This window comes from Vicugna pacos, chromosome X (assembly GCF_048564905.1).
Source record: "Vicugna pacos chromosome X, VicPac4, whole genome shotgun sequence".
NCBI classification, from domain to species: Eukaryota; Metazoa; Chordata; class Mammalia; order Artiodactyla; family Camelidae; genus Vicugna; species Vicugna pacos.
Window position 1 is genome coordinate 77,119,386 of NC_133023.1, and position 23,959 is coordinate 77,143,344.

At 39.4% G+C, this 23,959-nt stretch overlaps 1 protein-coding gene across 1 annotated transcript; it reads left to right on the forward strand.

Moving 5' to 3' along the window:
* Window positions 1-236: 236 nt before the first annotated feature.
* On the forward strand, window positions 237-2,608 carry LOC102546060 (armadillo repeat containing X-linked 6). Its single transcript, XM_006219657.4, has 2 exons — window positions 237-267; window positions 1,433-2,608. The coding sequence occupies exons 1-2, from the start codon at window positions 237-239 to the stop codon at window positions 1,987-1,989; spliced, it is 588 nt and encodes a 195-aa protein (XP_006219719.4). The 3' UTR covers window positions 1,990-2,608.
* Window positions 2,609-23,959: the final 21,351 nt, after the last annotated feature.

Sequence of the window (23,959 nt, forward strand, 5' to 3'; positions counted from 1 at the left end):
AATGGTGCATGGGGAGAGCTGATGTGGGATCCGGGAGTGAGAGGTGGGAATCGTTTGACAGAGTCCTGAATCAGTAAAAGATAGGAACTGTCACCTAGCACTAAATGTTCACTGACCCTTATCTGTTGGTTTGCAGGTCTGTCTGTAGAGGGCAGCACAACCCATAGGAAAGGAAGAGGACGTCCATCACCTACAGAATATTTAGTAGAAACTGAAGTGAGCCTTCCTTCAAGGAGATGTGGGACCTGAACCAGTCACAAGGTGGCGGTAGAGGCAAGACGGAAACCCAAACCAAATCTTCCACTACTATCCTGTCTTCAGAAAAGCTACTTAATTCCATTCTTTTTTGGCTCTGGGGAAGTAGTGTCTATGGAGCAGAAATGAAGGGTAGAATAGAAAAGTGGGCATGTGAAGGGAGAAAGCTAAATCAAGAGAGTGGCTGAGGGGCAAGGGAGTGGGAAAGGTGCACACCTGTGGGGGAGGGATGGAGTGATGAAAGGGTCCAGAGGGCAAGGTGGGTGGTGTGCAGAAGACCTAAATGGGAAACATTTGATAGCCAGATTTCTCACTCTGGAGAGAGGGCACTTATGTGTCAGTATCTACCAGCCTCCATTCTCTCTTGTGTGTCTGCCTGTAGACATAAATCTAGGCAAAGGAGGAAGGAAATTGCTCCAGACAATGTGATAAGCTGGAGACAGGGGTGGGGATAGGGATGTTGAAGTCACAATGCAGGGTCTAGAAGCAACTCAGTTCCCTCTCTGAGACTTTGTTCTCATCTCTTCTTACTTGGGTGCTGGAAAAAAAATACTGTACTTCTGAAGAAACAGTGGGAATGAGCTTAAGGGAGGGAAATGCCAGAGGAGAAATATTTGAAAATTAAGACCCTAAATCAGGAAAGAGACATACTGATACCATTATATCCTGAGTGTTGACATGGATATCTATGGAGACTTGTATTAAAGCTCTGTGTACTAGCTCATTGCCCCTAGTACCGTATTAGATGGCAGTTAGTGCAGTATGTGTCCAGGAAAAGAACATCCAACAATCTACTTAGAACACCACAATTAGATGGCTTTTTAAAGAGTGAGAATGTCCCATGACTTGTCACAGATATAGGATGTGTTCAAATTGGTGATTTAGTGAAAGGAGTTCTGGAAGTCATTGTTAGAACTTGCTACAGTGTTCAAGCACTAATCAGAGGAGGATGCAACGACAGTAAGAAAGAAACAGGATTGTAAGGAATTTTACATGGGTAAAGACAAGTAAGGACTCTGGTCTGTACTCAAGATACAAGAAAAGCCAAGTCCTAGGGATGAGGCTGACATGAGCCATGGACAATAAGAAGATAGGGCCTCTCAAAAGAGGAAACAGTCTGAATGAAAAATAATCATCTTTTCTCTAATGAAAATGATGACTTTTGGTGATGCTTAAGATAAAAATTTCACGTGTGTTCTTGGCCTCTCCAAGAGCCCTTTCATTCAGGGGAAACTGTTGTTAGTTCAGCCCAGGGATGCTGGTTTTTCATTTAGCCACGATATCAATAGTCATTTGGCCAGCCTCTCCATTGCTGGAAACACAATCCCTACTCCCAACCCTGCTGTTGAGGGGGAGAAGGCTTTCTGTGCCCCAGGTAACGTGAACGCGAGTGGTGAAAATCAGGGCCAGATTAAGATGTACATCAATGAAGTGTGTCAGGAGACTGTGTCACTTTGTTGCAACTCATTTCTGCAGCAGGCCGGATTAAATTTGTTAATAAGCATGACAGTTATTAATAACATGCTTGCCAAGTCCGTTTCAGACTTGAAGTTTCCTTTGATATCAGAAGGAAGTGGATATGCTGAGGTGCAGGGTTTGAAACCATTGACGGGTTTGTCTGAAAAGCCAGTGTTGGCAGGGGAGTTGCTGAGTGGCCCACTGCTGCTGTCCTTCTGGTCCCTCCTTATCAGAAATGCAGACAGACAGCTTTTCCCACACACTCTGGCCTCCTAAATGGCCCCCTCCAACAGAATGGGACGGATTCACCCCAAACCAAGACCCGATTGGTGAACACACCCTTGTGTTCTCACCCAAAGACTCTGCACTGGGTGCTATTGAAGATCTGGCCTTAACCAATCACCACCTCACGGGGTGAGAGTTACACTTGCTAGATCAAGGACCACACTCTGATTGGCCAGGCAGGGGTTCCCACAGAGCCTGGAGTACCCTCTTGGTTTTTGCAGTCTGCAGGCAATGTGCATTGTAAATTACTCCCTTGCAGCCTTCTTCCTGTGGTCAAGGGATCATTTTAGCTGCCAGCTGCGGTTAAAGAACAACATATTCTCGCCTCACAAGGGATGCCTTGCCCGTGGTGGTCTCCCTGTCTAAGCTGGACTGTTTTGTGGAGACCAGATGCATATGGGAGCTTGTGCCGAAAATGCATTGGTTGCTGCTTAGGTTGAATTCTTCTTCATTTACTGTCTCTTCCTCACGAGCCGATGGATGATAAACCTGTTCATCCAAAAAAGTACACTCCCCTTCTATGTGCTGTACTGACTTAACTCCCTCCAGCCAAGCCTGCATTTATTTGTATGTATCATCAATAAAGTTGTGTGCTTTGATTGATTGGCAAAAACGAGACATGGTTCTTGTCCTTGAATTTATAGTCTGCACGAAGAGAAAGACAAAACTACACGGTCCACGCTGACTAACTGGGGGGTTTGCTCCCTGACAAATGCACGCTTAGCAGAGCCCACAAGAGGCAGGGGTAGAGATGGGCTGCAGGGCTCCAGATAAGCCTCCAGAAGGGGCTGGGGGTGCGGGGTGGAGCGAGGGGAACGGGGGCAGGGGTGCGGGGGGTGGAATTAGATGGACTGTTGGGAGGACTAAAAGAGACAACACCTGTGAGGCAGGCAGCACAGTGCCTGGTGCAGAGAATCCCTCCCTCGATGAAGGTGTCTTTCCTTGACTGCTGGCCTCGAGATAAAGGTCAGTATTCTTGGGGTTTGTCTACACGTCCCTGGGGGCCACTGGGCAGCCCACCCCGGCACATTTAATGCACAGTTATAACAGTAGCAGTTGCCACTTGCTGAGTGCTTACTTTGTGCTGTGCTCTCTCTACTGAGAAGCAGCTGTTAAACTTACTTCCAGGCCCCCTCCCTTCCTTGGGTTGCCAAGCCCAGAATCCTGGCTGAGTGAGAAGGCTTGGCCCTTGCTTCCTCTGAGGAACCCCCTTTCTGCCCCATCCCTGGTACCTCAGTGGGATCCAGGAAGGGGACAGTGGAGGCCTCCATGAACTCCCCGAGGGGATCGGGGTTGGGGCAGATGCTGAGGGTGCTTGGCAAGGCCATGGCTGGTCCAGCCATCCGGAGACATCTCCACCCCCTCCATCCAAGCTTCCGGCACCCCTTGGAGGAAAAGCAGAACCCAGCCCTGCACACTGAACCACTCCAGGAATCTGGGCAACTCATTCCACCACCCCTCCCAACATTTCCAGACTCCTCCCAGCAAGCCTTAGCCCCTGCATCACCAAAGCCAGGTCCATGCATGTTTTTGATGTGTCATGAAATGGTCCTCTTCCTCAAAGCCCTGGCCAACACAGTGGACAAGAAGCTTCCCTTGGGCAGTGCTGCTTCGGAGCCTGGTGCCCTCTCCTGGCCTCTCTGGGCATCAGCGCTCTACCAGCGCTCTGCCTCCTGCTCTCCTCCATACAGAGCTTAGTTTTACTTCAATATTTCCTCCCTTCTCCCAGAGTTTGGGGTGCAGGTGGGTTGCCACTCACTTGCTTGAACACATCCAGCCCACGCTTTGAGCTGACTAGTGGTCACGGGTGCCTGCCAGGTCCCAGAACCATAACTGGGGAATCCTCCAAGCTGGAACAGGGACACTGCTGCCTCTTCCCAGGCCCTGGTGCCTTGGTTGGCCAGCATGTGACTTTGGCACCCCCAGCAAGGTTCACCCCTCTGGGGCTTCCTTTGCTTGCTCTGGGGCCCTGTCTTGTTTTCTAAGAGCTGCCAATGCGGCTCCGCTTTCTCCCGAGCCAGCCTCAGGTGGGCTGAGCAATCTGTCTCCCGTGCAGATTGGCTCTGCACACAGCCCCCACATCCTCTTGTCCCAGTGGAGCCTGCTTGGCCACTGCCATCTTCAGCAACACCTTATTGCTCAGCATCTTTAATCTCTGGGAAAAGAGCATTTTCTCCTTCCTCCTGGCTCAGGGTCCCAAATTAACATGCGCCTCCCTCCTCCTCTGCACTCTGCGGAATCCCCGTTTGAGTCCTGCCACAGGCAGTGGTCCACCATCTGCGAGGCAGGCAGGCACTCGGCAGCTATCAAGCCAAGATAGCTGACTCTTATCGCAGGGAGGGCCCTGGAGACGTTCTGCCCACATCTCCTGAGCAACTCTGTCACAGGGAAGCCTGCCGGCATCGAAGTTTCTCCACGGTGTGGTGTCAGCCCAAGCCAAGAGCCCCCTCTCCGTTTGCTGGCACCGCCCTCCCGAAAACACTCCCTGTGTTGGGGGAGGCTCAGGCCTCTGGTCAGCCCTTCATCCCTTGGTTGGTTGCTGTGCCAGGACAGGAGCCCAGTTCCCCGTGGATTCTGCCTAGGGATGCAGAGGGACGGGGGCGGGGGCATGCCTGCCAGTCACAGCCTGAATAAAACATTCAGAGGCTATCAGTACTGGAAAGATGATGGTGCCCCCTCCCATGCTTAATTCAAGAGTGAAACAGCACGGGGCCACCAAGCACAAAACTTACCTACCTGTCTGCTGCAACCAACAGAGATCCTTGCCTGGTTTCCCCATAGCAAACACTAGACAAGGTCATCAAAGCTTGAACTTGTCACGGTCTGTGGAGAGGGGCCCTGCCTTGATGGGGCCGCCCCAGGCGAAGCCGGCTCTTGGGAAAATCTGGAACTGCCTCCACAGACTGCCTTCCAACTCCAGAAGGGGCCCAGGTTTCCCTTCGTCATCTCATTATCGTGTTGTCATTTTGTGCCTGTAGGTACTGGCTTCTGCACCGACTCCCAGTGCCTCCCAGTCTGCTACCTCTCCTGGAAACGTATCCTGCCACCTACCTCGTCCCACCGCCACACCCTACCCCACTCATAAGTGCAGGCGAGATTGCAGACATCAGCTTCCCGACTGACACATCCAGTCCCAGACCCTGCATCCCCACCTTGGCCCTAAGTGCCACGCCCAGTGCAGCTTCAGCCACAATCCTCTCACTCTGAAGTGTCACCAAGGACCCCCACAGCCCTCATCAAGTCACTCTCTATGCTGGGCCACCACAGCACCTTTTGGCTAAGACTTTGGCAGCTGTGTGCAGCGCTGGCTGCCACCTGCCTTCTAGGGGCCACGGGTTGGTCTAGGATGCTATGGGCACTGCAGCACAGGGCAGCACAGTCCTCGGGGCACCAGCCAGTCCCTTCTCTGCTGCTACTCATGCTGCACAGATCACCTCACACTCTGTCACTTCCCTCTTTGCTCTGCTCATGGCCTCCTGTTCACCCTGAAAGCTGTTTTCCCCTTACTGCCTCTTGCTTTTCTGTGTGGCTTAGGACGAACCTCCCCACTCCCTGATTACAAAAAGGGTCTCCTATATGGCTTCCTAATTCTTTCATGCCTTTCAACTTAAAGGGTTGTCTCATGGGTATTCTTGGAATTTCCTTTCGTGCAAGATGAGAGCTCGATCCAAATTTACTCATTTTTCCAAATGGATAACCTATTAACCCAGCACCACTAATCACCCTGTCTCAGGGTATGGCTGGCGTGTTCTGAGACCTTCATGTATCCAGCAGAGAATCCCCTCTGTGGCTTCCTGCTGCTGACGTCCCTCCTGAGACACACCCCTTCCTCCCAGGAGCTCCTCACTGACTCAGGGACCCTCCGCCCACTGGGAGGCCTGTGGCAGGTGGGGTGTGTGTTGCCAGGGAGGCTGTGTTGGTGCTTGTGAGCAGGCCTCTGCCCTGGGCACCTTCTCAGGATGTGTTCTGGCCCACAGGAAACTTAGGAGCCCCCACCTCACCTGCCTGCTTTAGCACCAAGGGAAACGGGACTGGTTTCTTGCCTCACCAAAATTGCTTTATTTGTGTGACAGAAAAGCAAGTTTATTTTCTACGTATAGACTTTCTGCACAATTTATTTGGTACCCTTCAGCGTCACTTGAAATATGGTTGTTGTTACATATTGAAATCCCAGGTTGCAGTGGTTTCTTTTAACCCTTTGATTTTTTTTGTGTGTGTGTGATATTTTTGGTCAATCAGAAATTTATGCTTTTTTGTGTCTTTCAATGTTTTCCTCTTGGATTTCTATTTTTTTTATTGCATTTAGGACAGCCTTTGACAGCCCAATGTTATTAAAAAAATTTGACTCTATCTCTTTCTAATACAGATAGTTTCCTTTTCACATTAAGCTCCTTTGTTAACCTACTAGTGGTGTGTGTGTGTTTGTGTACATTTGGTTTGAGGTGGGTCTCGTACCTTAATTTTCTCTAAGTGTGTGATTAATTATACTAATGTCATTGATTGCAGAATCTGTGTTTAGTGTTTTGATTGAAATGTGCTAAGTTCATGGTTTAATTGGTAACTTTACAATTTTCCCACCAAAATACATTTATTTAGATTCTTCTTTGTCCCCTGTGAAGTGTTCTTTGTAATGATCTTTCACATTTCTTTGGGTTTCTGTTTCTGTTGCTTTGTGAAAGGTCATGGTCTTTACATCTCCTATGGTTCTACGATACTTCAACTCTGCTGTCCTTAAACCATAAGCCAGCACACTAGACATATCTGTGTTTTCTGCTGCTATGGAACAGTGGTGAGAAGAGGGGATAGTCATGTGCTTCACCATCATAACTCCGGAAGGAAGGGGAAAGGGACAAGGCATTGAGCCCTATTGTTCCACAAATGCTCTTTTCTTAGAACTCTTCCTATAGGCCCTTTAATTTCTTTCATTGTACTTTTATATTTTCTTCCGCCTTCTCCCCTGGCAGTGGGATAGTTCAAACTGGTTCTTTTGGTTTATTCAATCATGTTTCTTTAACCCTAGCATGGTCTCCATTAAGTCTAGCCATTAGTATTCTATTGTTCCTTGTTCTTGGATATCTGGATGTGGGATGATTTTGAAGGAAGGAAAGGTAGTTTGATGGCTCAAGTTATTACTACAAATAAGCACTCCAAATAACCATGTCACACAACCTCCCTCTGAATAAATAATTGCATCTTGCAAAGAACAATTGTCAATGGGTAACTATATATCCGGAATTCTGTATTTTTCACTATCCAGGCCTTTAAATTATGTAGTAGATGGATTTGGTGACTTTCCCAACTAGAGAGGGCATGTGGAGATAAGGGAAGTGATAGGAGGTGTTACCATCAGCCGTCTCTCTCAGCCTTTTCTGTCTTACCAGTTGAGCTGCCCCATGCTGGACCCCATACTTTTCAAAGTTTGTGTCTAGGGAAATGAGAAACTAATCCCAGTGCTCTGAGGTTTTTCCAGTAACTCATCTGGTCATTTCTAATACCCATCCCCCTCTAGGGTTTAGATCTAGGGTTTGATTTGAGCCAGGATAAATGTGGTTGGCTGTTCTCCCTTCTTCTCCCCTCCCTACCTCCACAAAGTTTCTCTCTGATAGACATTTCCTTTAGGTCCCGAGTTCTCTTACCTATAGTTTGCAGCAAAGATCTATGGCCAGAGTCTTCCAGTCCTGCTTTTTGATATGTGATGAGAGCTTTTAGAATTTAGGAAACTCTAAATTTGTGGTTATGAGTTTTAAAAAATGAATTTTGAGAACTGTTTCTTGATTCAAGTACACACAATAGCTTTTATCTCTTTGTGTGAAGTTATAATCCCCAACTATTTAATCTTAATTGTGAATGGGATATATGAGAACATTATTTACAGGGGGAATTAGATGTAGTTTGGTTAAATATTTTTATAACATTGTTCCCGTCACATGTTAATGGGTCTGCACCAGATCAGGGTTAAGAATGGGCAGGGACGGACACAACACTGTAAACTGACTATACTACAATAATTTTTTTAAAAGAAGAAAAAAAAGTATGGGCAGGCATGCAGGGGGCCAGATGAGCAACTGGGACACTGCCCTGATGATTGCCTCAGTCCTCAGGAGTCTAGAATAAAGAGAGATGTATGTGGAGTCAGGAAGCTCTACAAAGCGTGTATCAGTCATCTCACAAAACATAATATCTACAAGACTGTGCAAAGACAGTTCAACCAAGTCTTTAAGTTTCATCTTAAATTTAAATTTAATTTATTAAAAAAAATAAATAGCATGTTAGAGGTTCAAAATTCAAAAGATAACAAAAGGTATACATTGAAAATCTTCCTCTAATATCTCTGTCGCCACTACCCAGTTCTCTTCCAACACAGGCAATGTTATCAGTTTCTTGTGCATCATTCCAGAGAGATTTTATATATAAATAGTATTTTATTGTGTAAATATGCCATAATTATCTAGTGAGCCCCTTATGTGTGGTTATTTAGGGTTTTTCCCCATTTCCCTTGATATTACAAATAATTATTCAATGCTTATACATAATTCTTTTTCTTTTCTTCTCTCTTTACTCTTTTCATCCACCCAATTAAGTTGATTAAATTGTATTTCTTAGTGTTTATCTTTGTACTGCTCAATATGCTTAGACCCCTATTGCCAGATTTGTCTACTTTATTTTTTTTTATTTTACAGTCAATTACAATGTGTCAATCTCTGGTATAGAGCACGATGTCCCAGTCATACATATACATACATATATTTGTTTTCATATTTTTTCCATTAAAGGTGATTACAAGATATTGAATGTAGTTCCCTGTGCTATACAAAAGAAAAATTTTCAATCTATTTTTATATACAGTGGCTAACATTTGTAAATCTCAAACTCCCAAATCTATTCCTTCCCACCCCCTTTCCCTGGTAACTATAAGATTTTTAACTAAGTCTGCAAGTCTGCTTCTGTTTTACACATGAGTTCATAGTGTCTTTTTTTTTTTTTAGATTCCACATATGAGAGATATCGTGTGGTATTTTCCTTTCTCTTTCTGGCTTACTTCACTTAGGATGACATTCTCCATGTCCATCCATGTTGCTGTAAATGGCATTATTTTATTCTTTTTTTATGGCAGAGTTCCATTGTGTAAATACACCACAAGTTCTTTATCCAGTCATTTGTCAATGGACATTTAAGTTGATTCCATGTCTTGGCTATTGTATATAGTGCTGCTATGAACATTGGGATGCATGTACCTTTTCACATTAGAGTTCCCTCTGGATATATACCCAGAAGTGGTATTGTGGGATCATAGGGTAAATATTTTGTTTTTTGAGGAGTCTCCATACTGTTTTCCATAATGCACCAAACTACATTCCCACCAGCAGTGTAGGAAGGTTCCCTTTTCTCCACAGCCTCTCCAGCATTTATCATTTGTGGACTTTTGAATGATGGCCATTCTGACTGGTGTGAGGTGATACCTCATTGTAGTTTTGATTTGCATTTCTCTGATAATTAATGATATTGAGCATTTTTTCATGTGCCTATTAGCCATTTGTATGTCTTCATTGGAGAATTGCTTGTTTAAGTCCGCTGCCCATTTTTGGATTGGGTTGTTTGTTTTTTTGTTATTAAGTTGTATGAGCTGTTTATATACTCTGGAAATTAAGCATTTGTCAGTTGCATCATTTGCAAATATTTTCTCCCATTCCGTAGGTTGTCATTTTGTTTTGCTTATGGTTTCCTTTGCTGTGCAAAGCTTATGTTTAATTAGGTCCCATTTGTTTAATTTTGCTCCTATTTCTATTGCCTGGGTAGATTGCTCTAGGAGAACGTTGCTAAGATTTATGTCAGATAATGTTTTGCCTATGTTTTCTTCTAGGAGATTTATTGTGTCTTATATTTAAGATTTTAAGCCATTTTGAGTTTATTTTTGTGTATGGTGTAAGGGAGTGTTCTAACTTCATTGATCTACATGCTGCTATACAGTTTTCCCAGCACCACTTGCTGAAAAGACTGTCTTTTCTCCATTGTATACTCTTGCTTCCTTTGTCAAAGATTGACCATAGGTATCTGGATTTATTTCTGGGCTCTCTATTCTGTTTCATTGATCTATATGTCTGTTTTTATGCCAATACCATGCTGTTTTGATTATGGTAGCTCTTTAATATTGTCTGAAGTCTAGGAGGGTTATTCTTCCAGATTCATTCTTTTTCTTCAGTATTGCTTTGGCAATTCTGGGTCTTTTGTGATTCCATATAAAACTTAGGATCACTTGTTCCATTTCTGTAAAAAATGTCCTGGGTAATTTGATAGGGATTGCATTAAATCTGTAGATTGCCTTGGGCAGTGTGACCATTTTAACAATATTAATTCCTCCAATCCAAGGGCATGGGATATTTCTCCATTTCTTTAAGTCTTCTTTAATTTCCTTCATCAATGTTTTGTAGTTCTCCATGTATAAGTCTTTCACCTCCTTGGTCAGATTTACTTGTAAGTATTTTATTGCTTTGTGTGCAGTTTTAAAAGGGATTGTTTCTGTACTTTCTTTTCAGTTGATTCATTGTTAGTGTAAAGAAATGCAACTGATTTTTGTACATTAATCTTGTATCCTGCTACCTTGCCAAATTCTTTTATTAGCTCTAGAAGTTTTTATGTGGAGCTTTTAGGGCTTTCTATGTATAGTATCATGTCATTTGCATATAGTGACAATTTAACCTCTTCTTTTCCAATTTGGATCCCTTTTATTTCTTTTTCTTGCCTGATTACTGTGGCAGATTTGCCTACATTAGATGTTATCTTTTGACCCCCAGCTACTAAGGATAAGAAAATCAACATATTTACATTGCCTCCCACCTTCTTTTCTTTCCCAATTGTTGTTAATTATATAATTTCTACTCCATCTGAGTTTATTATCACCATTACATTTGTTCTGTAACCATAATTACCACATTTGTTTTGGTCTTCCTCCTAAATTTGCATAGATTTGACACTAATTGCTAGACTTTTGCTATAGTTTCTTTCTTCCTCATGTTTCTGTCACTTTGCCTTCATTTCTTTGATTGTTAAATTTCTTCTCCATTTTCCCTGAGGCTTGACAGCTGATATTTCAGCTCATTCTTGTCTTGCCTCCCCTTTCTTGAGCTCTTGCTTAATTGCTTCATTAAAACTTTCTAATTCATGGTGAAATATTTGGTGACAACTTTTCCTACTTTTTTTCAGATTAGTTTTCTTTATCTGCCATGTATTTCTCAGGTTCATTTTCTCTTTTTTGGTGCACTACCATATCTCTTCACCTCTTGTGAAGTTCCATTTTGATTCCCCATCTTTGGGGAATATCAGGTTTTATTGAACCAGTTATTTGCAGAAGGTTCATCTAGGACTAGGGCCAGGATTGTCTTCACTGATACCAAGATTTTTTTTTATGGTGCAAGTCATTAGAGAGAGGTAGCCGTGGGGCTGTTAAAAGTGCAATCTCTTCTCTCTCCTGTTGCTCAGGGCTGGACTTATCTCCAGTGTAACCTTGGGGACAGATTACTTCCTGCAAATATGACCTGCCTCTGTGACTTCTTTTTTGGTCTAATCTCCCTATGCTTCTTTTTACAGATTTTCTGCTCCGTGGTGGATCCAGCTGTCAACTTGTGCACCTTTCTTACCTTTAAGAAATACACAAATTTGTTAAAAGGGTAGAACTCATGTTAAATGTTCTTACTATAAGAAAGAAAGAAAGAAAGAAAGAAAGAAAGAAAGAAAGAAAGAAAGAAAGAAAGAAAGAAAGAAAGAAGGAAAGAAAGAAAGAACGGAAGGAAAGAAGGAAGGAAGGAAGGAGGGGAGGAAGGAAGAAGGAAGAAGGAAGAAGGAAGAAGGAAGGAAGGAAGGAAGGAAGAAAAAAACATAGCAAGATACAGTCTCTTCCTCTTCTGGAATTCAGTGTTCTCTAGTGGCTGTCTTGAGAAAGTAGAATCACAGCTAGAGATTTTCTGAAAAATTAACTGAACAGACTGTCAAGCATAAAACTAATTTACAATTCATGGAGATGTTCTCTATGAAGGAGTTAGAGCCCAGCATACTGTGAGGCTTGATTTAGACAGAGCCTCTAGTCAGGCCCAGAAAGGCAAATAACTCCATGTTCTCTGCCAGCCTTCCTGGGCTTTCTTACTACACAACACAGGGGGCAAAGTAACATACAACACAGTTTCTTCATGTCCTGGCAACTGAGCTTGTGCCAATTAAGAGAAAATTGGGTGACACAAAAGATGCTTAAATCACATCCCATTGCATTTTTAGTTGAAGTGTCTTTTCATAATTAATTTTCTTAGCATTCATCACACTCCATTGTATTTTCCATTATCTTTGCCTGTATTCCCCACTAGGTGATAAGCTCTATGAACACAAGAATGGTGTCTGTTTTGTTTACTATTGAATTTCCATCTACTTTGCACATAGTTAGTGCTCAGTGTCTGCTTAATTTGTCTAGTATTCAAGCTGCAAGTTTGGCTCTGGACTGGAGTTTGTGCTTATCTAAACATGTTTGAGAAATATCTTCAATAAATGTGCATTATGTCTGCAAAGAGAAATTTGTTTGAAAAGTGTGGTAAACAATACTTATAATATGACCCTAATTAATTTTAAAGATGCATATGCATGAAAAAGACAAGAATGTTATGTACTCTGTATCTTGAGGTCTTGTTCTTAAGTCTCTTCTCTTTCCAGCAATCTCACCCATTGCATGGCTTCACTTATCACTTATATGTTAATGATTCAGAAGTCTATATATCCTGAGTTCAAAATTAATTTATTTGATGCCTACAGATTGCATATCCTACAGATATTTCAACATATTTGAAATTGGAGTTATCATTCCCCAGTCCCAAAACTGTTTTCCTTTCTGTGTTACCTGTCTTGGTGAATACAACCACCATCCATCCAGTTGCACTTGCCAGAAACCTAGTCATTACCAACTCCTTCCTTCTCTCTCATCCCATATTGCTAGCCTATCTCAAAATCCCATTGTTTTCACTTCTATAATATTTTTATAAACATTAATATTTATCAGAACAGTACATACACATGATGGCAAACAATTAGTACAGAGTTTATGATAAAAACAAGTAATTTTCCCTCTGGCTCTTCCCTAGATTCAGGACCACTCTCTAGAGTCCAGAGGCAACTTTGATTCACTTTTCTCTTTTTTAACATTTTTTATTGAGTTATAGTCATTTTACAATGTTGTATCAATTTCCAATGTAGAGCACAATTTTTCAGTTATATATGAATATACATATATTCATTGTCACATTTTTTTTTGCTGTGAGCTACCAAAAGATCTTGTATATATTTCCCTGTGCTATACAGTATAATCTTGTTTATCTATTCTACATATGCCTGTCAGTATCTACAAATTTCAAACTCCCAGTCTATCCCTTCCCACCCCCTGCCCCCTTGGCAACCACAAGTTTGTATTCTATGTCTATGAGTCTATTTCTGTTTTGTATTTATGTTCTTTTTTTTTTTTAGATTCCACATATAAGCGATCTCATATGGTATTTTTCTTTCTCTTTCTGGCTTACTTCACTTAGAATGACATTCTCCAGGAGCATCCATGTTGCTGAAAATGGCGTTATGTTGTCGGTTTTTATGGCTCAAGAGTATTCCATTGTATAAATAGACCACATCTTCTTTATCCAGTCATCTGTTGATGAACAGTTAGGCAGTTTCCATGTCTTAGCTATTGTAAATAAAGCTGCTATGAACATTGGGGTGCAGGTGTCATCCTGAAGTAGGGTTCCTTCTGGATATATGCCCAGCAGTGGGATTCCTGGGTCATATGGTAAGTCTATTCCTAGTCTTTTGAGGAATCTCCATACTGTTTCCCACAGTGGCTGCAACAAGCTGCATTCCCGCCAGCAGTGAAGGAGGGTTCCCTTTTCTCTGCAGCCTCTCCAACATTTGTCATTTGTGGATTTTTGAATGATGGCCATTCTGACTGGTGTGGGGTGATACTTCATTGTAGTTTTGATTTGCATTTCTCTGATAATTAGTGATATTGAGCATTTTTTTCATGTGTCTATTGATCATTTGTCTTCCTTGGAGAATTGCTTGTTTAGGTCTTTTGCCCATTTTTGGATTGGGTTGTTTGTGTTTTTCTTATTAAGTAATATGAGCTGCTTATATATTCTGGAGATCAAGCCCTTGTCGGTTTCATTTTACTTACTTTTCTGATTTTAGCTTCTTCTGATGCAGTGGATTTCACCCAGGGGTGATTTTGCTTCCAGAGTGTATTTGTGAGTGTCTGGTGACATTTCTGGTTATCACAACTGAGGACAAGTGTGCTACTTGCATCTTGTAGGTAGAAGCCAAGTATCCTTCAGTGCACAGGGCAGTCCCTAGATTAAATAGTAATAGTGCCAAGACAGACTATTCTTATGGTTATCTTTAAAATGCCTAAAATATACTTGTACCCCTAATGACCTTCTAAAATGAAAATATGACACTTTAGCTCATTTATCTTACAGTCCTTCCTCCCTCTCTCTTATTCCTTATGTTTATAGTGTTATTATTATTTTAGTTTAATCATACAGTCAACAATTATTCATTGAACACCATTGTGTGCCAGGTACTATTTAAAGCATTTAGAATTCGGTAGCAAGCAAGGCAGAGACAGCCTTTATTAAGCTTGCTTTCTTATGGAGGAAATAGGCCATAAAGTCAATTAAACTAAATAAAGTAGCTAATTTAATTTTACATTATATGCATAAACCTCTATTTTGTTTCATAAACTTCCACAAGACTTGTTTATTTCTCACTTTATAAAATGAGGATATCAGCTCTGCTGTATTTTCTTCTGTCTTGTATCATCTTCTTCTACATCTCACATTCTGTCAGCTATATTTTATTAAGACTCATGCCTACTTAAAATCCCATCCCCACAGATGATATATGAATCATTTTCTAAAACTACACAAAGTAGATTCAAGTGTTAGGACAGTATTTGGCTCAGCAATGCACAGCATTTACATAGTCATAATTATCTAAATACTGTTCATGAAACATTAATGAAAGAAATTGAAGATGATATAGAGAAATGGAAATATATTCCATGTTCTTGTATTAGAATAATTAATATTGTTAAAATGGCCATACCACCCAAAGCAATCTACAGATTTAATGCTACCCCTATCAAAACACCCAGGACATTTTTCACAGAACTAGAACAAATAATACTAAAATTCATATGGAACCACAAAAGACCCCAAATTGTCAAAGCAATCTTGAGAAAAAAAGAACAAAACTTGACGTATCACCTTTCCAGACTTCAGACTATAGTATAAAGTTACAGTATCAAACAGTATAGTACAAAGTTACAGGCACAAAAACAGACACATAGATCAATGAAACAGAATAGAGAGCCCAGTAATTAACCCACACACTTATGGTCAATTATATCCTGGAAAGGAAATAAGAATATACAATGGAAAAAAGACAACCTCTTCAATAAGTGGTGCTGGGAAAACTGGACAGCTCCATGTAAAACAATGAGATTGGAACATACTCTCACGTCATATACAAAAATAATCTCAAAATGGATTAAAGACTTAAATGTAAGATCTGAAACAATAAAACTCCTAAAAAAGAACATAGGTAAATCACCCTTTGACATAAATTTTAGCAGTATTTTTTCAGATCTGCCTCCTAAGGCAAATGAAATAAAGCAAAAATAAACTAATAGGACTTCATTAAATGTAAAAGCTCTTGCACAACAAAGGAAACCATCGACAAAAATGAAAAAAACATCATAATCAAGATGGCCAGAGTCAAGGATAAAGAAATGATTCTAAAGGCAGCAAGAGAAAAGCAAAGAGTGAACTACAAGGGAACCCCCATAAGTCTCTCAGCTGATTTCTCTACACAAACACTACAGGCCAGAAGGGAGTGGCAAGATATATTCAAAGCCCTGAATGAAAAAAATATGCAGCCTAGGATACTTTATCCAGCAAGGCTATCCTTTAGGATAGAAGGAGAAATAAAGAGTTTCACAGACAAAAAAAAGCTGCAGGAGTTTAGCAACACTAAACCCATGCTAAAAGAAATATTGAAAGGACTATTTTAAATAGAAAAGCAGCAGGATGCTACAGAAATGAGAAGCTCACAACTGGAAAGGTGATAACTCATGAATTACAAATAAAATAAACATGAAATTATAAAAGAAGACATACAAATCACTGAGAGTGGGAGAGGGAGGAAGGGAAATAGAGAATTTTTTTTCTTTCTTTTTAAAATTTTTTAACAGTAGGATGGGTTTGAGATCATGTTATTATCAGTTTAATAAAAACAGGTATAGGTTAATAGATTTACAAAAAAGGGTAACCACAAGTCAAAAATTTACAAGGGAGTCACAAAAATTAAATAAAATCCATGATAATACAAAGGAAGATTACCAAACCACAAAAGGAAGAAGAAAGGAACAAAGAGGATATACCAATTCAACTGCAAAGATAAGTTCAAAATGGCAATAAACACATATCTATTATTAATTACTGTAAATGTTAATGGACTAAATGCTCCAGTCAAAAGACATAGAGTGGTAGACAGGATAATAAAGCAAGAACCTTCAATATGCTGCATACAAGAGACCCACATTTGGGAGAAGGACACATATAGATTGAGAGTGAAAGGATGGAAAAGGATATTCCATGCAAATGGAAAAGCCAAAAAAGCAGGTGTTGCAGTACTGATTTCAGACAAAATAGACTTTAAAACAAAGGCCATAAAGAAAGATAAAGAAGGACATTTTATAATGATTAAAGGAGTGATACAAGATGAAGATATTACACTCGTTAATATATATGCACCCAATATAGGAGCACCTAAGTACATACAAGAATTACTAACAGAGATAAAGGGCGATATTGATGGGAATACAATAATAGTTGGAGATTTTAACACTGCATTAACATCACTAGACAGATCTTCCAGACAGAAAATAAACAAGACAACAGAGAAATTAAATACTACAATAGAAAAACTAGATTTGGTGGATATTTTCAGAGCATTACACCCCCCAAAAATAGAATATACATTCTTTTCAAGTGCACATGGAACATTTTCCAGGATCGATCATGTACTTGGGCACAAAAGAAACCTCAACAAATTTAAGAAGATAGAAATTATCTCAAGCATCTTTACTGACCACAATTCCATGAAACTGGAAATCAACAACAGAGAAACAAAGGAGAAACAAAGGAAAGCATGGAGATTAAACAATATGTTATTGAAAAAACAATGGATCAATGAGGAAATCAAAGCTGAAATTAAAAAATACCTTGAGACAAATGATAATGAAAGCACAACCACTCAAAACCTATGGCACACAGCAAAGGCAGTGCTAAGAGGGAAGTTTATAGCGATACAGGCCTTCCTCAAAAAAGAAGAACAATCTCAAATAAACAAGTTAACCCACCACCTGAATCAATTAGAAAAAGAAGAACAAAAAGCCCCAAAAAGCAGCAGAAGGAAGGAAATAACAAAGATCAGAGAGGAATTAAATACAATAGAGATTAACAAGACCATAGAAAAAATCAACCAAACCAAAAGCTGGTTTTTTGAAAAAGTAAATAAAATCGACAAACCTCTGGCCAAACTCACAAAGAAGAAAAAAGAGAGAGCACAAATTAGCAAAATAAGAAAGGAAAATGGAGAAATTACAACAAACAAAATAGAAATACAGAATATCATACGAGAATATTATGAAAAACTATATGGAACCAAACTGGATAACCTAGAGGAGATGGACAAGTTTCTGGAAACATACTGTCCACCAAAACTGAATCAAGAAGAAACTGAACACTTGAACAATCCGATCACTAGAAAGGAAATAGAAATAGCAATTAAAAACCTCCCTACAAATAAAAGTCCAGGACCGGATGGCTTCACCGGGGAATTCTACCAAACATACAAAGAAGAACTCATACCAGTCCTTCTCAAACTCTTCCAGACGATTGAAAAGGAGGGAATACTCCCAAACTCATTCTATGAAGCCACCATCACCCTGATACCAAAACCAGGCAAAGACACTACAAAAAAAGAGAATTATAGGCCAATATCACTGATGAACATAGACGCCAAAATCCTCACCAAAATATTAGCAAATAGAATCCAACAACACATAAAAAAGATTATACATCATGACCAAGTGGGGTTCATCCCAGGGACACAAGGCTGGTTCAACATACGCAAATCAATCAATGTAATACATCACATCAACAAGAGAAAGGACAAAAACCACATGATTATCTCAATTGATGCAGAAAAAGCATTTGATAAAATTCAACACCCATTTATGATAAAAACTCTCGCCAAAGTGGGTATAGAGGGAACATATCTCAACATAATAAAAGCTATATATGACAAACCTACAGCCAGCATAGTTCTCAACGGTGAAAAACTCAAAAGCTTCCCACTAAAATCTGGGACAAGACAAGGATGCCCACTATCACCACTCCTATTCAACATAGTCCTGGAAGTCCTAGCCACAGCAATCAGGCAAGAGAAAGAAATAAAAGGGATCCAAATTGGAAAAGAAGAGGTAAAAGTGTCATTACATGCTGACGACATGTTACTATATATAGAAAACCCTAAAAGGTCCACACAAAAGCTACTAGAGCTGATTGAAGAATTCAGCAAGGTAGCAGGTTACAAAATTAATGTTCAAAAATCAGTTGCCTTTCTTTACACTAACGATAAATCAACAGAAAAAGAAAGTAAAGAAACAATCCCCTTTAAAATAGCACCCAAAGTAATAAAATATCTGGGAATAAATCTAACCAAGGAGGTGAAAGAATTATACACAGAAAACTATAAACCATTGATGAAGGAAATTAAAGAAGACTTTAAAAAATAGAAAGATATTCCATGCTCTTGGATTGGAAGAATCAATATTCTTAAAATGGTCACACTGCCCAAGGCAATCTACAGATTTAATGCAATCCCTATCCAATTACCCAGGACATATTTCACAGAACTAGAACAAATCATAATAAAATTTATATGGAACCATCAAAGACCTAGAATTGCTAAAGCATTATTGAAGAGAAAGAAAGAGGCTGGAGGAATAACTCTCCCAGACTTCAGACAATACTATAGAGCTCTATAGAGCTACAGTCATCAAGACAGCATGGTATTGGTACCAAAACAGACATATAGACCAATGGAACAGAATAGAGAGCCCAGAAATGAACCCACAAACTTTTGGTCAACTCATCTTCGACAAAGGAGGCAAGAATATACAATGGAATAAAGACAGTCTCTTCAGCAAATGGTGTTGGGAAAACTGGACAGCAGCATGTAAAGCAATGAAGCTAGAACACTCCCTTACACCATATACAAAAATAAACTCAAAATGGATTAAAGACTTAAACATAAGACAAGATACAATAAACCTCCTAGAGGAAAACATAGGCAAAACATTATCTGACATACATTTCAAAAATTTTCTCCTAGAAGAAATAAAAGCAAGAATAAACAAATGGGACCTAATGAAACTTACAAGCTTCTGCAGAGCAAAGGAAACCAGAAATAAAACAAGAAGAAAACCTACGGAATGGGAGAAAATTTTTGCAAGTGAAACCGACAAAGGCTTGATCTCCAAAATATATAAGCAGCTCATACGACTCAATAAGAAAAAAATAAACAACCCAATCCAAAAATGGGCAGAAGACCTAAACAAGCAACTCTCCAAGGAAGACATACAAATGATCAAAAAGCACATGAAAAAATGCTCAATATCACTAATTATCAGAGAAATGCAAATCAAAACTACAATGAGGTATCACCTCACACCAGTCAGAATGGCCGTCATTCAAAAATCCACAAATGACAAATGCTGGAGAGGCTGTGGAGAAAGGGGAACCCTCCTACACTGCTGGTGGGAATGCAGTTTGGTGCAGCCACTATGGAAAACAGTGTGGAGATTCCTCAAAAGACTAGGAATAGACTTACCATGGGACCCAGGAATCCCACTCCTGGGCTTGTACCCAGAAGGAAATCTACTTCAGGATGACACCTGCACTCCAATGTTCATAGCAGCACTATTTACAATAGCCAAAACATGGAAACAGCCTAAATGTCCATCAACAGGTGACTGGATAAAGAAGAAGTGGTATATTTATACAATGGAATACTACTCAGCCATAAAAACCGACAACATAATGCCATTTGCAGCAACATGGATGCTCCTGGAGAATGTCATTCTAAGTGAAGTAAGCCAGAAAGAGAAAGAAAAATACCATATGAGATCGCTCATATGTGGAATCTAAAAAACAAAAACAAAAACAAACAAACAAACAAAAACAAAGCATAAATACAGGACAGAAATAGACTCATGGACAGAGAATACAGACTTGTGGTTACCAGGGGGGTAGAGGGTGGGAAGGGATAGACTGGGATTTCAAAATTGTAGAATAGATAAACAAGATTACACTGTATAGCACAGGGAAATATACACAAAATGTTATGATAAATCACAGAGAAAAAAATGTGACAATGAGTGTGTATATGTCCATGAATGACTGAAAAATTGTGCTGAACACTGGAATTTGACACAACATTGTAAAATGATTATAAATCAATAAAAAATGTTAAAAAAATGAAAAAAACAGTCTACAGAATGGGAGAAAATACTCACAAATAATATGACAGACAAGGTGTTAATATCCAAAATACACAAACAGCTCATACAAGTCAGTATCAAAAAAAACCTAAACAATCCAACCAAAAAATGAGCAGAACCCTGAATAGACATTTTTCCAAAGACAACATACAGATGGCTGATTGGCACATGAAAAGATGCTCAACGTCACTAATTATGAGAGAAATGCAACCAAAACAACAAGATATCACCTCACACCTGTCAGAATGGCTATCATCAAAAAGCCTACAAATAACAAATGTTGGTAAGGATGTGGAGAAAAGGGAACCCTTGTACACTGTTGGTGGAAATATAAATTGGTACAGCCAATATAGAAAACAGTATGGAGGTCCCTAAAAAATTATGAATAGAACTACCATATGATCCAGCAATTCCACTTCTTAGTATATATTTAGAAAAAATTAAAATACTAATTTGAAAAGATATATGCATGCCAGTGTTCATAGCAGCACTATGTACAATAGCCAAGACATGGAAGCAACTCAGGTGTTCGTTCATGAACAGATGAATGAATAAAGAAGATTATATATATATACTCAGCCATTGAAAAAGAATGAAATTCTGCCATTTACAGCAACGTGGATGGACTTAGAAAATATTATGGTCAGTGAAATAAGTCAGACAGGGAAAGATAAATACTGTATGGTATCATGTATGTGTGGAATGTAAAAAATAATCCAATATAGCAGAGCAGAAATAGACTCACAGAAATAGATAACAAACTAGTGGTTATCAAAGGGGAGAGGAAAGGGGGGAGGGGCAAGATAAGGGTAGAGGATTAAGAGATACAAACTATTATGTATAAAATAGCTAAGCAACAAAGATATATTGTATAGCAGTGAGAATTATACTATTATCTTGTAATAACTTTTAATGTGTAAAAATACTGACTCTGTGTGGTGTATACCTGAAACTAATACAATATTGTTAATCAACAATAAAAAAGTATGCATTGTTCATGATTTTCAATGTACAGAATTGAAAGCAGAAAGCTTTAATGGGAGACTTGATTGTTGTGGGACATAATGTAAAAGTTAATTGGAACTTATTTTACAGATTAGATAGATATAGAGATATGGCTATATAAACAGCAATCCTTGGAGCATTCTCTCCATTAGAAGGGCAAGCTCCCTTTGCTTTCAAGACCCCATGAAAGTACATTTTGATGATGATGCCACCTGACTCCCTCAGGTGCTTTCACAAATTCAATCTAGGTCTTGAGATGCAGAAGTGTTGCCTTTATATCCATTTGGTCACTCCAAACTGTTCTGGAAGCCATATAGCCATGGTCCATTCATGGATTGTTTAGGTGTAAGTTATAAATTAATTCTATTAGGGTATGGATGCATCTTATCTAGGGAATATTTACTTAGTAACTTCAGAGCTAATTCAAGTCTGCACCATCCTAGGTGACATGGCCAGATCCCAGAGACACCTGGGATTAGCTTTTGAGTCAATATAGCCCACTACAGTTGCTTAGAAATGTTCTGGAATCTGAGGTCAAGGCTCTTGAGTAACTAAAAGGATACAGTTGTAAGATTCAAGACTAAATAGACTATTTTTCCTTACTCTCCTTGAAATGCTGAGCTCACTCTTTATCTCAATTTGCTTCATATTTGAAGCAAGTATTTATTTGTTTTCTTTTGTATATCTGTTGTTGATTGCTGCCTAATAAAGCACTCCAAAACTCAGTAGCTTAAAGCAGCCTTCTTATTTGCTCATTATTTTGCATATCAGGAATTTGCACTGGTTGGTTCTTCTGCTAGTTTTGCCTGAGGACATATATGTGGCTAGAGTCAGCTGGCAGATCAGCTGGGAGCTAGTTATCCTGTAACTAAGGTTGGCAGATACAGGAAATAAAAAAACAGGATGCCTAGTAAATTTGAATTCCAGATGAATAATTAATATTTGTTTTAGTATAAGTATGTCTCATGCAATATTCGGGACATACTTACGCTGAAAAATATTTAATGTTCATCTAAAATTCAAATTTAAGTGGGAGTCCTGCATTTTATCTGGCTGCTCTTCCTAGGGGTCCTCAGATGGAAGAGTTCACGTCTGTTCTACGTGGTCTCGTCCTCCAGCAGGTTAGCCTGGTTGGCACATGGTGGTTTCAGAGCAGGAAGAATATAATGCCCACTGAAAATAAACTGTTCAAGCCTCTTCAGGAATCGTGTTTTTTAACGCTCAAACTTGTCAAAGCAAATTACATATTCAAGCCCAGAGTCAATGTAGGAGGGGATTGCAAAATGGTATGGTTACCAGGAGGCATGGTTCACTGGGGACTATTACTGTAATATTTTCTTAGAGGTTCTTCTAATTGTTTTTCTTCCCTTAGTTGCCTATATCACACTCTCTAGTTTTTCTAACCTCTCAACTGATTTTAACAAGTCCTCTTTTGCTCGTAAGTTCACCCACTACTCCAAATCCTCTTTCATCTTGCTGCACTTTGGTCTGATTAACCAGAGCCTGCTGTTTAGCTGTCATATTAAAACTAATCTTTATTGCTTTCCCAAGTTGTGATCACCTTTTCCTTGATTCCATATTTACTTTTGAGTTGATTACTACCTTCTTTTCTTAGAATCCATGTTCACATAACTTCCTAAAAGAAGGTCAACAGGAGGTAAAATTTTAGTACTTTCAATCCTGAGAACATTTTTATAGTCACCACATACCTATTTGATACACAGATATGTCTGTTTAGAAATAGAATGCTAATAAAACCGTAATTTTTAAGGATCTAAAGGTATTTATACATTGACATATAACATCCAGTATTATGAAAAAAGATATCTGATGGCAATTTGATTTGTAGATGACTTTCACCCTATCCTCAGAAACCTTTAGGATCTTCTTTTAAACTTTGTTATTCTAAAATTTCTTGACGATATGTCTAGGTGAGTGTTTTTAATTGATTGTCTTGGACACAAAATGCACTTTCTTTTTAATTAAAAAAGAAAAATACAGAGAAAGAATAATGAGGATCTATGTATAAATCACCCACAATTAAGAACAAAGATTAACTTTTGTTGCTTTATAATCTTTTTATTAATGGATAAAATTAAACTACACATATTGCTAGGGACACATTTTTCGCCATCCCTTCCCAGAAGCAAGTGACAGTGTAAAATTGTTGTGCATCTTTCAGTACTCATTTTTAATTGTGCTATAAATATACATACCAAAAATAATACATACTATAGTTTCATAATCTTAAAATTATATAAATAGCATTATACCATATCTTTCTGCAAATTGCTTATTTCACTCAACATT